Source organism: Melanostigma gelatinosum (genome assembly GCF_949748355.1).
Source record: "Melanostigma gelatinosum genome assembly, chromosome: 21".
Classification (NCBI taxonomy): domain Eukaryota; kingdom Metazoa; phylum Chordata; class Actinopteri; order Perciformes; family Zoarcidae; genus Melanostigma; species Melanostigma gelatinosum.
Window position 1 is genome coordinate 8,597,661 of NC_136654.1, and position 25,100 is coordinate 8,622,760.

At 41.9% G+C, this 25,100-nt stretch overlaps 1 protein-coding gene across 1 annotated transcript; it reads left to right on the forward strand.

Moving 5' to 3' along the window:
* Nucleotides 1-5,790: 5,790 nt before the first annotated feature.
* LOC306794522 (alpha-tectorin-like) lies at nt 5,791-25,100 on the forward strand (the record flags this gene model as incomplete). The annotated part of the gene is given in 25 exon segments (XM_079292629.1): nt 5,791-5,800; nt 6,174-6,289; nt 6,629-6,907; nt 7,004-7,099; nt 7,225-7,390; nt 16,070-16,470; nt 16,564-17,140; nt 17,225-17,805; nt 18,070-18,622; nt 18,711-19,002; nt 19,004-19,271; nt 19,432-19,586; nt 19,732-20,132; nt 20,291-20,487; nt 20,866-21,261; nt 21,381-21,664; nt 21,785-22,062; nt 22,210-22,329; nt 22,946-22,965; nt 22,967-23,131; nt 23,227-23,387; nt 23,879-24,130; nt 24,313-24,472; nt 24,567-24,669; nt 24,769-25,100. Coding segments are annotated over 25 exon segments (6,123 nt in total). The 3' UTR covers nt 24,861-25,100.

Consider the following 25,100-nt stretch of genomic DNA (forward strand, 5'->3'; position numbering starts at 1 on the left):
GGTGACGGGTGTCCCGGTTACGGCGACTTGCTGTGGTTGCTGGAAGTAGGAGGCGGTGGGCACTGGCATCCCGGTGCCAGGTGTCCCGGTTATGGCAACTTGCTGTGTTTTCTGAAAGTAGGCGGCCGGGGGCAATGTCATCCCGGTGCCAGGTGTCCCGTTACGGCAATTTGCTGTGTTTTCTGAAAGTAGGCGGCCGGGGGCAATGGCATCCCGGTGCCAGTCCGGGGGGGACTGGCATTGCACTGATCTGTTGCTGCGATTCGTTGTTTTCTTGCTGCGATCCGTTGCTGCGTTCCATTGTTGCGATGCGTTGTTGCTTGCTGTGATCTGTTGCTGCGATTCGTTGTTGCTTGCTGCAATCCGTTGCTGCAATCCGTTGCTGCATTCCGTGGCTGCGTTGTTGCGTTCCGTTGCTGCGATTCGTTGTCATTTGCTGCGATCCGTTGCTGCGTTGCTGCTGCTGCGTTCCGTTGTTGCTTGCTGCGATCCGTTGCTGCGATTAGTTGTTGCGTTGCTGCGATTCGTTGTTGCATTGCTGTGTTGCGTTGCTGCGTTCCGTTGGTGCGTTCCGTTGGTGCTTAGAGAGGGGGACCGCTTAGAGAGGGGGACAGAGAAAAGAAGACCTGGCAACCCGGTGCCTGGGTATAGGCAGAAGAAGGGTGGTGTAAGGGAACAGCGAAGGGACAGACAGGTGAATCCGGCGAGAAGGTGGAATGGAATACTGTGGAAATTGAAGGGAGGAAGATAGAGTCGGCATCTTGTATGGAAAGTTGAGTTTGCCTGAGGTAGTGGAGGGGGATGAGGGGTGACGCGCTGCAACCTGGCATCCCGGAACTTTGTGGGTTGGAGGCAGAGCTTGGGGTGCATTGTGGCGTCACGGTCGTTGGCGTTACGCCGGTGTGTTTTGGATGTAGGTACGTTTGTGTTTTTGTGTTTGTGATGGTGAAGTTGGCATGATGTTGCCCAAGAACCAACAATACAGAACATCAGGAAGGGAAAGCAGGGCTTACCCCAGCCTGTTCTCAGTAGGGGGGGGAAACTGCTGACCCGGACGGGGGACATCGTCGGGCAGTGGAAAGAGCACTATGAGGAACTCCTAAACCGGACCCATCACAATGGGCGATCCAGTCTCTGTACGACTGCAGTAGGAGCTGTGTCCGCATTCTCGGCAATACGTCAGACACGTTCCCGGTGGGTGTTGGCCTCCGCCAGGGCTGCGCTTTGTCACCGGTCCTGTTCATGACTTTCATGGACAGGATATCTAGGCACAGCCGGGGGGCGGAGAATGTCAGGTTCGGGGGTCTCGGGATCGCCTCTCTGCTGTTTGCAGATGATGTGGTCCTGTTAGCCTCCTCGGATCGTGACCTCCAGCATTCACTGGGGTGGTTTGCAGCCGAGTGTGGAGCGGCGGGGATGAGAGTTAGCTCCTCCAAATCTGAGGCCATGGTGCTCTGCCGGAAACCGGTGGATTGCTCCCTCCAGTTGGGGACGGAGTGCCTACCTCAAGCGAAGGAGTTCAAGTATCTCTGGGTTTTGTTCACGAGTGAGGGTAAGATGGAGCGGGAGATTGACAGGCGGATCGGTGCGGCTGCAGCAGTAAAGCAGGCGCTGCACCGGACCGTCTTGGTGAGGGGGGAGCTGAGCCGGAAGACAAAGCTCTCATTTTACCACTCGGTCTACATTCCTACCCTCACCTATGGTCACGAACTCTGGGTCGTGACCGAAAGGACAAGGTCGCGGCTACAAGCGGCCGAAATGAGCTTCCTCCGGAGGGTGGCCGGGCTCAGCCTTAGAGATAGGGTAAGGAGCTCGGTCAACAGGAGGGAGCTTGGAGTCGAGCCGCTACTCCTTCACGTCGAAGGGAGTCAGCTGAGGTGGTTCGGGCATCTAATTAGGATGCCTCCTGGACGCCTGCTGCCACTGCGACCCGACCCTGGATAAGCGGAGGAAAATGGATGGATGGATGGATTTAGACATTTAGAAGTGGAAATAAATGAATAAGAATGATTTGGGATTCAGATACTCCAGCCGATCACCTCCTGCAGCCTGACACACCAGACTCAGGGCCCACTAATGAGTCTCCTGTCTCTATATAAACTCTGGTCCTGCAGTCTGGGGTTGTCAGGTCGTACCGTCTTTCACCCGCTGAACCCCCGTGGCATCCTCTGCCCTCCTTGTGTTTATGGATTACACTCCGCCGCTCTGCCCTCCTTGTGGTCTACGGATTACACTCTGCCGCTCTGCCCGCCTTGTGTTAAAGGGACTACAATCGCCGTCAAGTGGCCAGCCCTCCGGTGTCGAGCCACGGGACTCACACCGTCGATCTGTCTACTCTCTGGTATCGAGCCACGGGACTTCACGCCGTCAACCTACCAGCCCTCCGGTGTCGAGCCACGGGACTCACACCAGCAATCCACCTGTCCTCCGGTGTCAGACCACGGGCTCCACACCTGCACACACAGTCTAAAATAAAACCTGTTAATATTAACTTCTGTCTCCTGTGGTCTTGCGTTTGGGTCCTACCTGTGAACTCCCGTGACACTCTCTCTCTCTCTCTCTCTCTCACCCACACAGACCCTTTTATTTAAGGATATGCAGTGTTAACAGTATCACCCTGATGTCCTGCCTGCTGTCCTCCCTTTGTCACTGAAAAATGTCTTTCATTATGTTTTGGGTGATGAAATAATTAAATTGACACTTTTTAAAATGAGAATTTTATTTTGATTCACGAGGCAAATTCATCCAAGATAATCCTCTGTATCGATCCTCTGTATCGATTGTCATTCTTGAGATTACATTTTGCAAAAAAGAATGCGACATGGATGAAATAAAAGCTATTCATTGTTTTTCAAATGTGTAAGTAGCTGTAAGATAAAGAACAAATCATGCGACTCGATTAACCCATGATAGCCTTTATTGTCTTGAAACACTGTGGTTGAGTGTTCTTATGCTGCATGCCAACACTCCTTCATCTTGCACATTTCAAACCGTCGCATTGTTGAAGTGCCTTTTAATAAGTACCTCAACCTATTACACATTGTTTCTTTGTATGAGTTGACTTTCCAGTTAGTTACACACCTACTTAAACCATTCAGATTCACTGGCAGGTAGTTAATGGCGTGACTGTAAAAGGGGAACTACACCCATTTTAAAGATTCCTGCGTGTTATTCCTATGACCTGAGCCTCCCATCCATTGTCTATGGAGCAGCATCAGACTTTATACTAATTATAGATTTACTTCCCTGGTTTCTGGCTTTGAGAGAGTCATGTTCATAAATAATGATTGAAATGATTGAACTTTTCTTGGCCATGGGAATAACATATTGGTATTCTTAAGTTAATTTAGATGGTGGTACCCTTTACTTTTCTAATGAATAAACTGGGTTACTTTTAACTAAACTAGAAATAAACAAAAAAGGGAACTGAATGCTGGACTAAACATATAGAAGACATATAAAGCTACTGATAAGTTATAATAATATCTTCACAATTATTACACTGCTTTTTCAAAAGAACTTAAAAGAACTGATACGCTCAAATGGATGGCGACCGAAAGACAATAGAACGTTTGTTTGTTTATTGTCTTTTATTGAAAATCCTTTAAATAATTGCTGAATTGTTATTCTCACCCATTAAGAAGGCTACTATGACACCGTCACTGAACAACGAATGATTTGTGAACAACAAATCAATCATCCTCATTTGCTATGATCATGCACCAGCCAGTAAAGGTCTGCGTGAATTTTGTTTTTTACGAGGGTCACCAATATCATTTGAGACATAACATTAATTAATACTCCTTTGAAGCAAGTACATCGACACTTAAATAACTTTCTAACAACTTCCTTGCTTCTGTATTACAGCCTTCGGTAGAATAGAACACCTCATTTTTGTTTCTGCTGAACCAATTCTGATAATCTGTATTATTATAAATGGCCAATGGGAGGTTTGGTTCACTTGTTATGAGGAAGCAATGAGATTATATTGATAGAATCAGTGAAACAACAGATTTTTGGGTCTGTTCCAACTTTTACAGTATAAAAGCCTTGTTGCAGTGCTGCAGGCTGACAAGGAGGAGAAGCACAGGAGCCAAAGAAGCACATGTGAACAGGTAATTAATTGATTTTATTTTTAAATAAGATATTAATTGTAAACTGCCTGCTTGATATTGTTAGCATACATACACACACATATATATACACATACACATATATATACACATACACATATATATATATATATACACATATACATATATATATATACACATATATATATATACACATATATATATAGACACATATATATATATATATACACACATATACACATATATATATATACACACACATATATATATATATACACACATATATATATATACACATATATATATACACACATATATATATATACACAAATATATATATATATATATATATATATATATTTGTGTATATATATATATATTGATATTGATAGCATTTTCCATGTATGTATATATAACTCCAGAATTTCTCAACTTTGTAGGATGTCTTTTTTAACATTTGTGCCATCTTTTCAGAAACTTTTGCACCTGCAGTCAATTAATATTTAAAAAAAGGTTGCACCTGTATGACAATTTTGTGTAGAATGGGCATTTTAATGTATATCTTGATCAATAGGAATTTAAATCTCCAAACATCTTTTGCGATTATAAAACCATATAACACATTTAAAGTCCATGCCTATGCATCCTTGGTTGGATATGCAGTCTCTGAGTGCTTTCTAGTTGTTGGTTTTTTTGGAATTTAATTAAATACATTTGGTCGGCAGGTTTATATTTGGGGCTTTGGAGAATGGCACATCTAATCATGTTGCCTGTGCTGCTTTTGGGATTGATAAGTAAGTATGAAATTCAGTCCGTTTCAATTAAATACATTTTTAGTTTTGTTGTATTTCAGTAAATTCACTAACAGACTTGATGTTAGCAGAACAGACTGATTGTTATCCAATTATATCTATGTGTTTGTTTTCATAGGTACGGTGACTCCTCAGACAACAGGTGAATTGAAGTTTAGATAATCTCTTAGTAATTTGTTCATGCTATTCAAATGTCAGTCATACAGTTGCTCTAGTTATTACTTCAAGATTCTACACATTTCCCCTTGATTGCAGCTAACACCGCTGTTTATAATTGTTATACATACATATATATATAGACATACATAGATACAAAATACACAATTTATATCCTCTGCCAGTGTGGAGGTTGCAGAGGTACCACACCCAAGGCATTGCTTTGCTTTAATCTACAAGTTAACAAGTTACAAATACCAGGCTTATGTATCAATTAAATACATTTTTATTTTTGTTGTATTTACCTAAATTCACTAACTGAATTTGTTTTTGATGTTAGAAAAGCAGACAGATTTTTATCCAATTAAATATGTTTGTTTTCATAGGTACGGTGACTCCTCAGACGACAGGTGAATTGAAGTTTAGATAATCTCTTAGTAATTTGTTCATGCTATTCAAATGTCAGTCATACAGTTGCTCTAGTTATTACTTCAAGATTATATATATATATATATATATATATAGACATACATATATACAAAATACACAATTTACATCCTATGCCAGTGTGGAGGTTGCAGAGGTACCACACCCAAGGCATTGCTTTGCTTTGTTTTAATTTACAAGTTAACAAGTTATGAATACGAGGTTGAAAGGTGGAGTTTCACCGCCACCCTCTGGTTGCACTTGGTATGTGGTACAAAGATTACTGTGCTGCACCTGCAACTATGCCCAACGGTGATTTTATGGTGTAGAAAACAAGATCTTCAGGTGGTGTTACATTGCTTTTTAAATTAGAACTTTTTGACAGAAGTAATTTTGACTGTCCCAGAAAGCAAAGCCAGTGAGCCTTTGAGAGAATTCTGTCTTTTCTAATGTTTTCATTGACATATGTTCTGTTCCTGCTATAACATGCCATAATGGCTGCTGGGAAAAAGGTTTATTTTGGTTGGTCAGAATATTAGATTAAAAGAGTCCACAAAAACACAAATAGCATATTTTGTATCAAACATTGGTATGATAGGTGTGGTGATCTAGAAATGTACAAAAAAACACGATGGATGGACATTCCATCGCTACTTAAAAATGTGATATCTGTTGTTCTTTCTAGGACCCCTCTACCCAATTACCGGAACAAGAAGCACTGCCGAAGATGATGGAAGTTCTCCTACCATTCGCCTGCAACAACCATTTCTGTATTTCGGACGGTCGCATAATCAGATTTATGTATGTAAATATAATATTAGCAAATACAAAATCCATATGTTATGTTTTGTGGAGGAATCTGGTTAGCAAATCACAAGAACTGTGTTGTAAATGTGCAATAAATAAATTAATGAAGTTAATGAATAAATTGGAGAAGTAAAACAAACTGCACTATGTTATCAAACTAATGCTACTTTATATTTGTCTTCAACTGAAACAGGTATCAAAGAAGTACTGCAGTTAGGTTGTTGTCAATATATTGTTATAATAAGGTTATAAAGTACGAGCAATACATATGTTGGTGGGTGGAGTAAATGTTACTAATTCTTCGTTAGTAAGAACTGGTTAACTTGTTTCCAGGTGAACCACAATGGACATCTGACCTTTAACTCACGTTCGGGAAGTTACACCCCTCAAAGGTTTCCACTGTATGGATACAGGGACGTCATTGCTCCACTCTGGACAGATTTAGACAACAGCGCGAATGGTCAGGTCTACTACAACCAATACACCAGTGGCAGCATCCTCCACCAAGCTACGCGAGACATTAATCGTTACTTCCCAGGATTGAGTTTCAATGCCAACTGGGTCTTTGTTGCAACATGGTATGAGGTGTACTACTATCCCAGCACTGGAACAGTAAGTTATCTTGTTCTAAAAGACGAAACACATGACCTGTATTTGACATATTACAACATATATTTACAATAATAACCACAAGTAATTTTTTTTCAGCAAACAACATTTCAAGCAGTCTTGATCTCTGGTGGCCAGTACTCATTTGTGCTGATGAATTATGGGATAATAGCCTCAACAAACCGAAATATACAGGTTAGAGGCATTACAATGATATGTGACTTACAATGTAAAAGTGGCCATGACTTACTTAAACCTGAATGCAGATGTGCAAAATCAAAAAATAAAAGTACTTGTATTTATGTGACATGTATTTCCAGGCTGGATATGACACAGTGAACTCCACTCACCATTTCACCATCCCTGGATCATTCTCTAACAATGCATCAGGCAGTAACTCAAATTTCCGCCTGAGCAGCAATGTCAATGTGCCCGGTCGCTGGGCTTTCCGGACAGACCATGGATCAGGAGGCTGTCCTTACAATGGTAAGATCAGAACCAGAGGGTGGTCACCATATAGTTCTTTACAGTAATGTGGATATGTGTTCACCACTCTATGGAGATATGTATTAAGTGTTTGTTGAACTAAATAAACAATGTGTATTTTGCTGTACACAGCTGAGTATAATGTGCATACTGCTATTACATTAGAATATATATTGCAATGCAATACAATTGCAATGCAATACAATTGAATTGCATTGCAAGTTAAGTTTTTTCATTTCATACCAAAGCAGTTCTCAAAAGGTGACAATGTAATGTCTCAAGTAAGGCGGTTGACAACTTTTCTTGCAAGGCATCCTCTTCTTTATCCCCTAATTTTTGTCACCGTTCTATTGTTTATTGTAAAAACAAAGGCAAAATTGTCCACAACAAATTAAAGGAAATGTTGAATGTTTTAAAAGTAATCGTGTCGACTCGTTTCAAGACTTTAACAATGACGACCAGCTGTGTGGCACAGCTCTCAGGGTACAGTCCATTTTAGACGTTAATGTGCTCCATCAGACATATTACAAGTACAAGCAACTTACTGAAGTTTACCATTTTGTCATTTAAATTTTAAGAGCAATGGAACCCATTTTATCTATGAGAACACCATCCAGGGTGACGTGGACCCTCATGGAGGGATAATCAGCCGCCAGAGGAACATTCATTTGCGTTTCTGCTGTGAATACCATCTGACCCAGGCCCTGTCTATGGATGTGGGCATCAACCCTGTAGAGAGGTAACAATAACAACACCATCTACTTTACATGTTTTCTGCTAACTGAATACAATTACCACAATCCTTCTTATGGTGAACATATGTCCATAGTGATACGTCATGACATATGTTAAAATATTTATCTTTTAAATAACAGGACCATATATTAAACAGTGCTACATCTGCACCTCAAACCTTTTTTGAGTATTTATCTTCTGCGACAGTGATGCTCGATGATGACAAAGACTGAAAATAGTTAGTTATAATTTAGCCCTTTGTTGTCATAAATGTTGTGTAATTTCTCCACTACCCACATTCTGCACCCAATGCAATCAATAAACTTGCCATTTCAACCAACAATACGAAGAAAAGTTAAAAGAAAAGAAAAAAAAACTGTCCCTGTTCTGTAAATGTGAATGTGTCAACGATTGTCAACAAGACGTTGTTACCAAGAGCAAGCCAGTGAATTGGTCCTTCTCAAGTGCAATCAACTTCTTTGTTGTTTTTTTGCAGCATTGTGAGAAAGAAGCTTCCATCAGGCCATGGACAGTATCTTACGAGAATGATCCCCTACCAGGACGCCTTTCAGCTGAGCTGGCAAGGACACACAATGGAGACAAAGAAAAGGCACGTCATCATCTTGCCTTGGACACTTCCTTAAACAAGACAGGAAGGCGTTTTATCTGCTCTTTGCAGAAACCTTTATTCACAGTTTTTTGCCTTAAAGAAAACCGTTTCAACACACAGCAGCGGTTTCCTCTTAACTTTGCAAAGACCATCTAAACACATTTTTTACTGACACAGCAGCAGACAGGATAACACCAGATTAACATGGACCAGGATGGGGTGAATGTTGGTTTGTTGTCTGCTGCAATTAATGAGCTTTACAGAATTCCCACTATATGGCGTGATCATTAAAATGTCATTGTTACAGGTGTAGTAAGGACCCAGGAGCAGTACGACAATACCAGGAATAGTTTGACTTGAATTCTTTAATTTCTTCAACACACACCACAGGAAGAATATTCCCAGGAAAACAGCGACAGGATTCTCGTGGTCAAGGACAGAAGGCTGAGCGAGTTACCAGGGCAGAGGCAAGGCGAGGTTGTCCGAAACAGGCAGGCTCGGCAACAGGGAATCAGTCCATGGATGTATGCGGGAAAGTATTGCATGAACGCAGAGAATGATCTGGCAGTGAGACAGTGTGAGGCAGGCGTTTAAATAGTGAAGGAGGCAGAGTGAGCAGGTGAGAGTAATGAGCTGATGAGGTGAGTGTGACTGGCAGGTGCACTGAATGAACTGATTGGGTGAGTGAAAGGTGGAAAAAACTAGATAGAAGTGGCAGAGCTGTGACAGTCATAGTATATATTTCAAAAATTGTTATAAAGATGTATGTCATGAAAAGACATAAAAAGTAATTGTATATCACACAAAAGTCAAAGGGTCAAAGGAAATGGTGCTCACTGAGGCTGCCAGATTCTTTTGCTAGATTAAGCCACCAGCAGTCACTCAAATTTCTGTGAAAACATTCTTTGCAGGGTGTGTGCAGGTACATGGACGTGATTGATGGCACAGATTAGATCTCTGAAGCGACATGATTTCCTGCCAGTTACATATTTGTTACTTGAATAAAGGAAAGGCGACACGCGCCTAGTTTCCTCGCAACCTCAATTGTTCAAACTCCTCATTTGTGTTAAAGTTGAAGATTAAATATGAGTCCAGTAGAGGTAATTTAATTCATTCACATGCTGTAGATTTTTGGAGCTCTCAGATTCTTGGACTATCTTGCACCTGGAAGATGTCCCGCCTCTGCCTTTGCTCGTGGCTCAGGTCATGTTGCAGGTTTTGTTTCTCTCAGATTCAGTTTCCAGGGTCAGAGATACGGTAAGGAAGGAGATTAAAACGTTATCAAATGTCCTATTCAGGACGGAGTTAAGAAAGCGGCTGTTACCAAACAAACATAAATTCATGCATCATTGAGCAACAAGCAAGCATTTAAATGAACCCTCTTACTGTGTTCCTGAGTGTCATGAGCTGTCACGAAACCCTACACACTAGATGCTCAAACAAATAAAGTTAATGATTACCATTTCATTTTTAGTACATCATAAACCTAATGTATAAACATGTAGCACAGAGCAGAAACTGAAACTAAGACACTCAAACTACAAAGAAAGTGTTGTCTTCAATATAATCATTTCGATCAAGTTTAGTCAACAGATGTCAACATATCAAAGAAACTTGTCTTATTATTTAGTATATTGTTTCAGCAATGGTATATACCAGCCTTGAATTAATGTCATCCATTTGTTGTACTTAACTTCTAATGCGTTTTATTTTAATGGTATTTAATCTTTATTGTTGGAATGCTGTTAAGCATTCCAAATATTGTTATCCTGTTTCTTTATTCCTCTATTTCTTCCGTCCCCCCGTTTTTCGTCGCAACGCTTCTTCTTCATTTTTTAAGCTACAGAAACCTTTCAACTATCAAAATGTTCAGCTCCTTCAGCTCATGTCTCATAGCACAGAGCAGAAACTGAAACAAAGACACTCAAACTACAAAGAAAGTATTGTCTTCAATATAATCATTTCGATCAAGTTTAGTCAACAGATGTCAACATATCAAAGAAACTTGTCTTATTATTTAGTATATTGTTTCAGCAATGGTATATACCAGCCTTGAATTAATGTCATCCATTTGTTGTACTTAACTTCTAATGCGTTTTATTTTAATGGTATTTAATCTTTATTCTTATTATTATATACCAGGTAGTTTCCTCTTGTTCTCTCTGTAGTCTATTCTGTGCTCATTTATGCAAAAATATACACTTTTTAAAAACTAAATGAAACATATAAACAATGAATTCAATACAAATATGTGGTAGTGGGAAGGAAGTTGGTTTAATGTTTTCAGAACAAAAAGATGCTTCAATCAGTAAGTTGGAAATGTATCAAAACCCAGAGGACGAAAGGAGCTAGATTTAATATTTACAACTAGAAATCACAGTAGAAAAGCTATTTCTATTCTATGTGTATGTTTCTTATCGCATTAACATGGAAACGACCTTTACCTCACTTCACTAGTTCAACCAGGTAAAAGGTGTCATGCCAGAAGGAGGAAGACGTGAAGCATTTACAGTAACAACCAGGAACTTGGTTGTGAATTAACATTCCTTTGAAAGTGCAGCACGGCGAATAAAAAAAAAATACACAGCCAACCTCAGCCTCAGAAAGTGTTCACAAAAGGCTCCTCAAATGGAGCGTATTTTTGACCAAGTTTCTAATAAAAGTATATGTTTAAAAAATTTTAAACATATAGAAGACATATAAAGCTACTGATAAGTTATAATATCTTCACAATTATTACACTGCTTTTTCAAAAGAACTTAAAAGAACTGATACGCTCAAATGGATGGCGACCGAAAGACAATAGAACGTTTGTTTGTTTATTGTCTTTTATTGAAAATCCTTTAAATAATTGCAGAATTGTTATTCTCACCCATTAAGAAGGGACAGGAGGTTGGCATCAGAGGAGCGGAGCCGGTGGGATGGAGTGTGGTGGTGAAGCAGGTCGGTGAGGTAGGAGGGGGCCTGATTGTGGAGGGCTTTGTGAGTGAGGAGAAGGATTTTGTATTCGATCCGTTGTGGGACGGGGAGCCAGTGGAGGTTCTGGAGAACAGGGGTGATGTGGTCACGGGAGCAGGAGTGGGAGTGGGTGAGCAGGCGAGCAGCAGAGTTTTGGATGTACTGGAGTTTGTTTAGGATTTTGGATGATGTGCTGTGAAGAATGCTGTTGCAGTGGTCGATTCTGGAAGTGATGAAGGCGTGGATCAGAGTTTCAGCAGCAGATGAGGAGCGTGATGGGCGGAGACGGGCTATGTTTTTTAAGTGGAAAAAGGCAGTTCTGGTGATTTGTTTGACGTGGTGTTCAAAGGAGGGGTTGCTGTCGAACATGACTCCAAGGTTAATAAACCATTATATTTGTTAAGTATACTCGTGTGTCTCTTTGTTACAGTTTTAGAGCAGATATGTGACAACATGCATTTTTGCAAATGCATTATTTCTAATTCCAACTATTGGAATTATTAGTGTTGCAATGTAACTGATAATATAATGACACATAATGGCTTAACTAAGAATTTTTCAGACCGTGAATTTGTCATCATACATGATATGAATATATATATATATATATATATAACATAATATGCAGGACAGTGTTTTCCAAAAACGGCGGACTACATAGCTGCGTTGCTTCCAGTATATGAAACCTCTCAAAGTTTGCTTTATTGTCAATTCCACAATATACTGAACATACAGGGGAGTTGAAAAGACGTTTCTCTCTAGTCCAACATAAACATATAAAGTGAATACAGTGAAATAGATTAAAAAACATTAAAAAACATTTTGACAATAAATATATGTAATAAGAGAAAAAAACAAAAAAGCTATCAATCTGTATTTAGCAGCAGTTGGACATGGGGAGTCTTAAAAGAGAGGAGGGAGAGATTTCAGAGAGTTCAGCTTCCTAAGAGCCTGGTGGACGAAGCTGTTTGAGAGTCTGGTGGTGCGAGCACGGAGGCTCCGGTATCTTCTCCCAGAGGGCAGGAGGCTGAAGAGACTGTGTGAGGAGTGGCTGGAGTCGCGCACAATCATGGTCACTTTGCGGATGAGGCGAGTGTCATATATGTCCTGCAGGGAGGGGAGTGAGGCACCAATGATCCTTCCAGCTGTGTTCACTATGCGCTGCAGGGCTTTCCTGTTGTAGTCAGTGCAGCTTCCGCCCCACACAGTGATGCAGTTTGTCAGGATGCTCTCAATGGTGCCTCGGTAAAAGGTGCACATGATGGGTGGTGGTGTTCTTGCCTTCTTTAGTTTGCGGAGAAAGTAGAGGCGCCAATGGGCTTTCTTTGCCAGTGATGTTGTGTTGGCTGTCCACGAGAGGTCCTCACTGATGTCCACCCCCAGGAATTTGGTGCTGCTCACTCTCTCTATATCAGCACCATTGATGGTCAGTGGTGGGTGTTGAGTGTGGCCTCTCCGGAAGTCAACAATAATCTCCTTGGTCTTGCTGTTATTCAGAAGGAGGTTGTTGTCTCTGCACCACGTGGTCAGAAGGCTGACCTCCTTCCTATAGTGGGTCTCATCGTTGTTGGTGATGAGACCAACCAGAGTTGTGTCGTCTGCAAACTTGACCATGTGATTGGTGCTGTAGGTTGTAGTGCAGTCGTGTGTCAGCAAGGTGAAGAGCAGTGGACTGAGCACACAGCCTTGAGGGGCCCCTGTGCTCAGTGTGATGCTGCTCGAGGTGTTGTTGCCGACACGTACTGATTGTGGCCTCTCGCTGAGGAAGTCCAGCAGCCAGTTACACAGCGAGGTGTTGAGCCCCAGCTGGTCAAGTTTGAAGATGAGTTTTTGTGGGATTATGGTGTTGAATGCTGAACTAAAGTCTATGAACAGCATTCTCACATATGCGTCTTTTGAGTCCAGATGGGTGAGGGCTGGGTGGAGAGCAGAGCAGATTGCATCCTCCGTGGACCGCTTGGCACGGTATGCAAACTGGAAAGGGTCCAGGGTGGGGGGAAGAATGGATTTGATGTGTGACATGACTCGCCGTTCAAAGCACTTCATGATTATGGGGGTCAGTGCCACCGGACGGTAGTCATTATAGCAGGACGGAGTGGGTTTCTTTGGCACAGGTATGATGATGGTGGCCTTGAAGCATGATGGAACAACAGCTTGTCTCAGAGAAGTATTAAAGACATCCGTGAAGACATCCTTAAGCTCCTCTGCGCAGTCCTTCAACACGCGACCAGGGATGTTGTCTGGACCTGTTGCCTTGCGGGTGTTGATAGTGGAGAGTGTCCTCTTCACGCTGGCAGAAGACAGGCACAGAGCCTGGTCGTGGGGAGCCTGACTGCTTCCTCATCTGTCATTTCATCATTTACTGTAACATTGTTTACGTTAAACACTACAATGGAAGGTCCTGAGTGATGAATGACTACGGTTAGGATAGCTTGTTGATCAGAGGATATGAAGTCCATAGGCAGAATCGGGCAAACAATCCGTTCAAGCATCAACTTTTACTTCCTTATAATAACTGTTGTTTTACCACCAATGTCATCCTCTGTATCGATTGTCATTCTTGATTAGATTTTGCAAAAAATAATGCGACATGGATGAAATAAAAGCTATTAATTGTTTGTCAAATGTGTAAGTACCTGGAAGATAAAGAACAAATCGTGCGACTCCGGTAGATTAACCCATGACAGCCTTTATTGTCTTGAAACACTGTGGTTGAGTGTTTGTTGATTTTATGCTGCATGCCAACACTCCTTCATCTTGCACATTTCAAACTGTCACATTGCTGAAGTCCCTCAACATTTTTCACATAGTTTCTTTTCATGAGTCGGTTTTCCAGTTAGTTACACACCTACTTAAACCATTCAGATTTACTGGCAGGTAGTTAATGGCGTGACTGTAAAAGGGGAACTACACACATTTTAAAGATTACTGCGTGTTATTCCTATGACCTGAGCCTCCCATCCATTGTCTATGGAGCAGCATCAGACTTTATACTAATTATAGATTTACTTCCCTGGTTTCTGGCTTTGAGAGAGTCATGTTCATAAATAATGATTGAAATGATTGAACTTCTCTAGACCATGGAAATAACATATTGGTATTCTTAAGTTAATTTAGATGGTGGTACCCTTTACTTTTCTAATGAATAAACAAGGTTACTTTTAACTAAACTAGAAATAAACAAAAAAGGGAACTGAATGCTGGACTAAACATATAGAAGATATATAAATCTACTGATAAGTTATAATAATATCTTCACAATCATTACACTCTTTTTCAAAAGAACTTAAAAGAACTGATACGCTCAAATGGATGGCGACCGAAAGACAATAGAATGTTTGTTTGTTTATTGTCTTTTATTGAAAATCCTTTAAATAATTGCTGAATTGTTATTCTCACCCATTAAGAAGGCTACTATGACACCGTCACTGAACAACAAATGATTTGTGAACAACAAATCAATCATCCTCATTTTCTATGATCATGCACCAGCCAGTAAAGGTCTGCGTGCATTTTGTTTTTTACGACGGTCACCAATATCATTTGAGACATAACATTAATTAATACTCCTTTGAAGCAAGTACATCGACACTTAAATAACTTTCTAACAACTTCCTTGCTTCTGTATTACAGCCTTCGGTAGAATAGAACACCTCGTTTTTGTTTCTGCTGAACCAATTCTGATAATCTGTATTATTATAAATGGCCAATGGGAGGTTTGGTTCACTTGTTATGAGGAAGCAATGAGATTATATTGATAGAATCAGTGGAACAACAGATGTTTGGGTCTGTTCCAACTTTTACAGTATAAAAGCCTTGTTGCAGTGCTGCAGGCTGACAAGGAAGAGAAGCACAGGAGCCAAAGAAGCACATGTGAACAGGTAATTAATTGATTTTATTTTTAAATAAGATATTAATTGTAAACTGCCTGCTTGATATTGTTAGCATACATACACACATATATATACATATATGTATACACACACATACATATATACATATATATATATATACACACATATATATATATATATATACACATATATACACACATATATATATATATATACACAAATATATATATATATATACAATTGAATTGCATTGCATTGCAAGTTAAGTTTTTTCATTTCATACCAAAGCAGTTCTCAAAAGGTGACAATGTAATGTCTCAAGTAAGGCGGTTGACAACTTTTCTTGCAAGGCATCCTCTTCTTTATCCCCTAATTTTTGTCACCGTTCTATTGTTTATTGTAAAAACAAAGGCAAAATTGTCCACAACAAATTAAAGGAAATGTTGAATGTTTTAAAAGTAATAGTGTCGACACGTTTCAGTCTATTCCGTGAAGTGAACTTTTCCTTTCTTTCTTCTGAAGATGAATCCGTGCAGCTTGGTGACTCATTCTGGAGTGACAGTACCTGTGCACAGAAGTGCACCTGCACCTCAGCAGGCCTGCAGTGTCACAACCAACGCTGCTCCTTTTCCCAAATCTGCCAACCTACTGCCTTTCAGTTCAGCTGCCAGACGGTGCGGAGAGGCACCTGCACCATCAGTGGTGATCCACATTACTATACCTTCGATAACACAGTGTTTCACTTCCAAGGCACCTGCACTTATGTTCTCTCTGAGCAATGTGGTCGTGGGTTGCCCTACTATAGAGTAGAGGGCAAGAACGAGCATCGGGGCAGCACTCATGTTTCCTGGACACGACTGGTCAAAGTGTTTGTCTATAATGAAACCATTGAGCTTGTCAAGGGACGTCGTGGTGCAGTTAAGGTTGGTATTAAGAAATAAGTCTCCACTTACTGTGATATATTAATTTTGTTCATATTTTTACAACTATGTCTTTGCTTGTTGGTGTGTTTACAGGTTAATGGCATCTTCGCAGACACTCCATTCGCTCTCAACAATGGCACGGTCCAGGTTTACGAGTCAGGTTTTTCTGTGATCGTCAGTACTGACTTTGGCTTGGAGGTGTCTTATGACACAAATCATTATGTTCGGATCAGGGTGCCCTACACTTACCAGAATGCAACATGTGGCCTGTGTGGAAACTTCAACAATGATCACAGGGATGACTTTCAAACCCGCCAAGGACAAGTTGTCAGCTCTGATGTGGATTTTGCCAACAGCTGGCAAGCATTGGGAGACAATGAGCCTGGTTGTGAGGCACAGTGTGGAGGTCTGAGCTGTGCTGCCTGTACTGAGGCTCAGACAGCTTTGTACAGCAATACTGCTCATTGTGGTATCCTCCAGAGCACTTCTGGACCTTTTGCTGCTTGCCATCAACAACTTCCCCCACATACCTTTTTGCAAAGCTGTGTGTATGATCTGTGTGTAGGAGAAGGATATCAACCCATTCTGTGCCAAGCCCTAAATGTGTATGCAAGTCGGTGTCAACAGAATGGTGTACAGCTGCCAAGCTGGAGGAGGCAAGGCTTCTGTGGTATGTCTGTCAGTCAAAAACATTATTTCATATAATCCTTGGGCTGTCATGATGTCAAGATACATCTTGTTTTCTTTTGTCTAGAAATCCAATGCCCAGCAAACAGCCACTTTGAGCCGCGAGGCACATCATGTCCAGCTACCTGTGTCAGCCCCAATTCTACCTTCGACTGCCCTCTTCCTGTCCAGGAGAGCTGCATCTGCAATTCAGGCTACATACTTAGTGGTGGGGTCTGCATCCCTCATGCTGAGTGTGGCTGCAGCTTTGAGGGTCGCTACTACCGCTCTGGAGAAACTGTAATACTAGACAACGACTGTGGTAGACGTTGTAGCTGCAGTTATGGCTCCATGACTTGCCGTTCCCATGGCTGTGGTCCACTTGAATCATGCCGTGTGGAGGAGGGAGAAAGAGGATGCAGACCTAACAGCTATGGAACATGCTGGATAAAAGGCCCAGTGTCATATCAAACGTTTGATGGTTTGACATACCTGTATCCTGGGGCGTGTCGATTGACCCTTGCCAAAGTAATGGGATTGTCTAGTTACCCACATTTTGTGGTGACAGCAGAAAAACTGCCCAGAGGCCAGCAGGGTTTTTCCAGGTTGCTAAAGCTTGAGGCAGAGGGAACACACGTGTCTATTGAGATGGCGAGCAGCAGAGTAGAGGTAAGTGATTGGAACTTTTTTGAAAAGACAGATTCCGATGTGATACATCCAACATTTTAAAAGTTAGGCATCTGAACTCTAATGAAGACAAATTTGACAAAAGGATTGCTGACGTGAGAAAGTTTAGTAATATGAATATTATTACAACTGTTTTAGGTTCTTTAATGATTTAATCGTTTCTTCTGAATATTTAACAGCACATACCTTTGTTTAAATCTTGTGAACTACAAAGTAATTTGATCTGCTGTTCAAATGGCCCTTTAGGTTGACAGTCAGCGGATAAGACTACCATTCAGCTCGGCATCCAACCGAATCCAAATCTACCAGAGCAGCATTCACAGTATCATCATTCGCACTTCCTTTGGTGTAACTGTGCAGACAGTTTGGCCTCACTTTGTGCGTGTCACTGCACCTGGTATCTACAACGGTTCATTAGGTGGACTCTGTGGTAATTACAATGGCCAGCCACGTGACGACTTCCGCACACCCAACGGCATTCTGGTCACCAGCCCTCAGGACTTTGGGGACAGTTGGCGGGACGGCTCTCTCGCTGCACAATGTGTGGAAAGTGTAAATCATGACTCTACAACACATAACAATTCCCGTGAGTACTGTGGCATTCTTGGCTCACCAAGTGGGCCATTTGCCCAATGCTTGGCCATGGAGGACTCCCAGCAGCATGTGACTGCATGTGTGGGGATCCTTAGAGCCTCTAGAGATCCAGCATCAGCACTATGTGAGGTCCTACGAGATTATGCACTGATGTGTCAACAGCAGGGCTTTGCCCTTGGACGCTGGAGGAATGCAACTCACTGTGGTAAGCACTGTGCCCCGTTTTGGTGTAGGTTGTTTTGATATAATGTAAATGACTTTGCTAAATTAATTGATTTTTTCTTCGTCTCTAGAGCAAACCTGCCCCCAAAACAGCCATCATGAAGTCTGTGGAAGTTCTTGTCCTTCCACCTGCCCCAGCCTCTCTTTCCCTTTCGTCTGTGACACTGTGTGCCAGGATGGGTGCCAGTGTGATGATGGTTTTATCCTTAATGGCAACCAGTGCGTGCGACCTACAGCCTGCGGATGCCATCACCAAGGACGCTATCGGCGAGCAGGAGAGCGATTCTGGGATGGTGAGGAATGTCAGAGCTTGTGTTCCTGTAATGGCACTACTGGGGCAGTCCACTGTATCTCCAACGCCTGTTGGCTGCCATCCCAACCCTCATGGCACCTGCTCTGCCTCTGGTGACCCCCACTACCTCACTTTTGATCGCAAGGCCTATGACTTCCAGGGAACCTGCCGCTATGTTTTGGCGACCCTTTGTAATGCCACTCATGGGCTTCACCAATTTTCTGTGGAAGCTAAGAATGAGCCGTGGAGAGGGCGGCCAGTTTCAATCACAGCAGAAGTTTTTGTGAATGTCGGGGGCTATCGAGTGCACATGTCGAGGGAGAGCAGTGGTGTGGTACAGGTGAGTTACACAAATTCTGAATAGTTAGAGATATTCTTTCTCCTGACCTTCCCTCTATTTTTAATCTATGCTGGGTTTGCAACTATCATTTTTAAAAGCACCATATAGTTGCAACAAAAATACAAATCTATGATTGTTAATCCAATTTTCTTTGTTAAAGGTGAACGGAGTAACTAAAAGCTTACCTATTCTCCTGAATGGAAGTCTTGCAATCTATGCAAGTGGATTTCGCACATATGTCAGTGCTGAGTTTGGCCTGAGGGTCATGTACGATGGATATAGTACAGTGTCTGTCTCTGTACCTCCAAGTTACAGGTAACTGCCATTTACTGCAGCCCATGTTTGAATGCTTTAGTTTACATTCTGAAAGATATTTTATTACAAATGTTTAAATCATGTAGCTTCAATGTATAAACATATTTTTGACTCTGTGTGTATTTAATTATTGTCTTCATTACAGACAAAAAACATGTGGACTTTGTGGAAACTTCAATGGAAATCCAAATGATGACTTCCACACCCCATCTGGAACGATGGTTACCACTCCACAGGAGTTTGGGACAGCCTGGAAAGTGGCAAGCAACTACACCTGCAGTGATGGGTGTGGCTCCTCCTGCCCACAATGCAACAATGAGCTACCTGCTAGAGCCCAATGTCAGGTGATTCAGGCATCTGACGGCCCCTTAAGCTTCTGCCATGAGGAGGTGAACCCAGCGCCATATTTCAGGGACTGCGTGTTTGATGTTTGTGTGTCGGGAAGTGAAGGCCAAGATCTTCTGTGCAGAGCCATTCAGACGTACGTCACTGCCTGTCAGTCTGCTAATGTTCGAATCTACCCTTGGAGACAGAACACCACCTGCAGTAAGTCAACGAGTCAATGTGTTGTTTATCCACTATTTAAACAGCCGAGGAAACAATCAAAGAAGTCTCGACCTACTGCATCTACGTGTAGGCTATGTTAATTTACTGAATCATTTTCAACCATCTGACATGCATCATTTAATTCCTCTCTCATGAAGGACTTGACTGTCCCGCCAACAGCCATTATGAGCTGTGTGGTACCGACTGTGGTCACATCTGTGCCAGCAGCGTTGATGCCATCTGTGAGCAGGTCTGCTCTGAGGGATGTTTCTGTAATGAAGGTTTTCTCAGGAGTGGGACAAGATGTGTCCCCGTGGAAAGCTGTGGCTGCCAATATGACGGGTTCTACTATAATGTAAGTCATATAGCTCTAAATGGATAAGAAACCAGATTTGTATCACTGTGCCCGAATAATTTATCTGACAGTCTCTGTGATTTATTTGCACATAATCATTTCACTTTGGTCAAGCAACTCTCTTATATCACAGATATCAGAATCCTTTTGTCTTCTTTTTTAATCAGCCAGCATCAGTGTGCTCAATAAAAAGCGATCCTCATTTGCCTAAAATGATCAAGTAACAAGACATTTAGAAATACTGTTGACAGAGAACCAAATATTTTCTACTTTATTGTGCTACATATATTGTGTCACAACTGCCATATTGTACCTTGACCAACTGTAGTTGTAGCACATTATCATTTTTATTGCATCTGTTTTTCTCACATGTTACAGGCTGGTGAATCCTTCTGGACAGAGGGTTGCTCCCAGCGGTGTGAATGCCATGCTCCCAATGACCTGCGCTGTTCTGCTGCATCTTGCACTTCTACACAAGAGTGCACCATCAGAAATGGCCAGCTGGGCTGTTTAGATGAGATGTCTACTTGCACTGTTACGGGCGATCCACACTACATCACCTATGATGGGGCACTGGCCCATTTCCAGGGCACATGCTCTTACATCATTACTGAGAGTGTGAACTCCGGCATCAATGAGAAACACTTTCAGGTAGTAGCCACCAATAATCACCGTGGCAACAACCGTGTGTCGTTTGTGTCAGCAGTGGATGTATACCTCTCAAATCAACTAGAGAGTGTGCATGTCAGGATTGGACCCAACAAAAGAGTAAAGGTAAGCTCTTCATTGCTTGCAAGATGAACAGCTTTCTGTATCTCTGTATTGTAAATATAATTACTAACAAGTGCCTCCTCCCTTCTTGTCCGTCTCTCTCTGATCTCTCTTCCTTCCAGGTAAATGGAAGTGAGGTGTCTCTTCCCACCACTGTGGGAACATTAGCTCAGGTAGTAAGACAGGGAAGCTACATCGTGGTCGACGCCATTGACTTGAAAGTTCACTTTGACGGCCGAAGCACTTTACTGGTCAGACTGGCCCAATACCATCAAAATAGAGTCACAGGCATGTGTGGAAACTTCAACAGGGATCGTTCAGATGACAAAGTCTTGCCCAATGGCACTTTGGCACAAAATGACAATCACTTTGGACACAGCTGGAAATCCTCCACAAGCCAACCAGGGTGAGATGTTATGAAAATAACTTGCAGGGTTAACAATCCTTCACGACATAAAGACACAACAATAGACATATGATGGAAAAATATGTCAAAATAAACAAAGTCAAATCATCTATTTTCTAGATGTGGATCCACTGATGGAAGGAGTGATGATGGATTGGATGACTGTCCCTACATGGAAGAATACTCTGAGCACTGTAGTGTCATCACCAACAGTAGCGGTCCATTCAGTGCATGTCACCTGCACTCTGATCCACAGCCATTTTTCAGTTCCTGTGTCTATGACCTCTGCCTCTCCACTCCAGCCAATGGCATGCTGTGTTCTGCAGTCTCCGCCTACGAGAGCACCTGCTCTGTCTTGGGGTTAAACATCCCTGAGTGGCGCTCTGCTTTGCTATGTGGTAAGTTTGCACAGGGCTAATGAACAGACAAAATAATGAAGGAGAGATATAATCCTTAGTTTAACAGAACTTTAGCATTTGTCCTACCTGTGGAAAAAGGTAGTTTTTTACTTGTTTCGTCACATCCTTTCCCCACAATCTCCATAGCCGAGTCAGACCCCTGCGAACAGCTGGACTGCACAGAGTATGAGTGGTGTGGTGAGAAGCGCGGTGTACACGGCTGCTTCTGTGATGAACATCACCATCGGCCCAACAATGAGAGCTACGGTGAGGGCAGCTCCATTTAAAACACTGCTTTGTTTTAAAGATTCCGGATGTGATATGTGTAAGATGAGACGTAGAAATTGCTTCACGGTACAATTTTATTGTTTGTGAAATATACGCCAACGTAAGACCACGGAACAATAATATCCACTCAGGTGTCGGTTTATCATCGTTATCTTGCCATAATATCCAATCCCAGAGCTTAGAACTCTGTTTGTGCACGACTGACGGCATGTGGAAGCTAAAGATTACGGTCTTGAAAAAAGTGCAATCTGCAACTTAAACCAATTCACTTTTAAATTCTGCGTCAATTTTAAATGAATTCAGCCAATCTGAATGGGTATTGCAGTATTGTGAACCGTGCACAATGCCAAAATGAGAGACGAAACATGATTTCATGGAAACAGCGTTAAAATGATTTAAATGGTCAATATAAACCATTAGGATTGTTACAATATCTGTGAGTCACAACTCAGTGGGTTTGTCACTATGAGCAACACATTTCAAATTACATATAGTAGTTATTTAATACAGGAAAATATTGATGAGTGCAGCTTTAACTATGAGATTAGCTACAAACACTGCAGATTGTTTTTAAAGCTCTCTCTCATATACGTAGACTCGTCCATCAATTGTTCCTGATGTTCCTGATCAATTGTCTGTGTCGCGCTGCCAGCTGTTTGAAGCTGGCTTCCACTCCAGCGCCCTCCACCTCCGAGATGACTCCTGCAATGGGACTCTCCAGGACGGACGACTGGTGTTCCGCTTTAACAATGACGACCAGCTGTGTGGCACAGCTCTCAGGGTACAGTCCATTTTAGACGTTAATGTGCTCCATCAGACATATTACAAGTACAAGCACCTTACTGAAGTTTACCATTTTGTCATTTAAATTTTAAGAGCAATGGAACCCATTTTATCTATGAGAACACCATCCAGGGTGACGTGGACCCTCATGGAGGGATAATCAGCCGCCAGAGGAACATTCATTTGCGTTTCTGCTGTGAATATCATCTGACCCAGGCCCTGTCTATGGATGTGGGCATCAACCCTGTAGAGAGGTAACAATAACAACACCATCTACTTTACATGTTTTATGCTAACTGAATACAATTACCACAATCCTTCTTATGGTAAACATATGTCCATAGTGATACGTCATGACATATGTTAAAATATTTATCTTTTAAATAACAGGACCATATATTAAACAGTGCTACATCTGCACCTCAAACCTTTTTTGAGTATTTATCTTCTGCGACAGTGATGCTCGATGATGACAAAGACTGAAAATAGTTAGTTATAATTTAGCCCTTTGTTGTCATAAATGTTGTGTAATTTCTCCACTACCCACATTCTGCACCCAATGCAATCAATAAACCTGCCATTTCAACCAACAATACGAAGAAAAGTTAAAAGAAAAGAAAAAAAACTGTCCCTGTTCTGTAAATGTGAATGTGTCAAAGATTGTCAACAAGACGTTGTTACCAAGAGCAAGCCAGTGAATTGGTCCTTCTCAAGTGCAATCAACTTCTTTGTTGTTTTTTTGCAGCATTGTGAGAAAGAAGCTTCCATCAGGCCATGGACAGTATCTTACGAGAATGATCCCCTACCAGGACGCTGGCTTCCGCTATCCCCTGGCCAGTGGCAGGAACATAGAAATGGTAGTTGACCAGAGGCTATATGTGGAGATTCGGACAGAAGGAGTCGATGCAAGGCAGATCTCCACCATTATGGACTCTTGCTGGGCCACGCCAGTCAACGACGCCAGCTACCCTGTCCGCTGGGATCTCATACATGAAGAGTAAACAAGCTATTGCAACTTCATGTAGTTTAGCATTCTGATCACTGGTTCTTGATTACCCAGAAAACGATTTACTCTTGAAGGGCCTCTCTTCACTCGCTCCACCCTTCCTCAATTTCACAACTTAACCCTGTTTATTTTATAGTCCAGCTGGTAACATTGTAACCTCTATCTCCCTCCAGGTGTCCTAACCCAGCAGATGGTACAGTAGAGCTGGTTGCGAACGGCATCTCCACGGTGGCCCGATTCTCCTTCAAGATGTTCACCTTTAACAACTTTTCATCCATCTACCTGCACTGCCAGGTCCACCTGTGTCTTCTGAGACACAACAACTGCACTGCTGTAAGTGCTACTGTGTTTGTGTGCGTTCGTAATGAGTTTGGATAGATTATCAAAAGGTGCGTTAACAGAAACCTCCAATGTTGTTTTCATGCAGCACTGCTACCCAGGCCACCACAACCGAGTTGCAAGGGACGTATCCCAGCATGCCATGACGGGCATCTCAATAGGACCACTTACCATGCCGCTCAATCGGAAAGGTAAAACCCTCTTATCTCCTCATGACTTTTGCTCTTTTGATAACACTAATCTTGATGCATACATTTGATGTACTCTAAACTTTAATTCTTCTCTTACAGCCAGAAGGGTGAATCCGAGCAGTGCCTCAGGCCAGTTGGCCTCACTGGTGACCCTGCTAGTCAGTTTGCTGACAGCCAAAACTCTGGTGTAGGGCGTTCAAAGATGATCCATATTCTAACAATCACTCAACATACATTTGCTTTTAGATTGTGTTTCTATTAGAGAGGCCTTTTCCTTGTGTTCTGTTTTTGTGGTCTGCTGAAAATTGAAGTAATCCTGCTTTATAACCGTAAATGTGCAGCATGCTGAAGCTGAAATCACTTGCCTTTTGTTGTTTTCACTATATAAGAAGTTTATCGAGTGTATCCTTAGTTTCTTTGTTGGGGTTCTA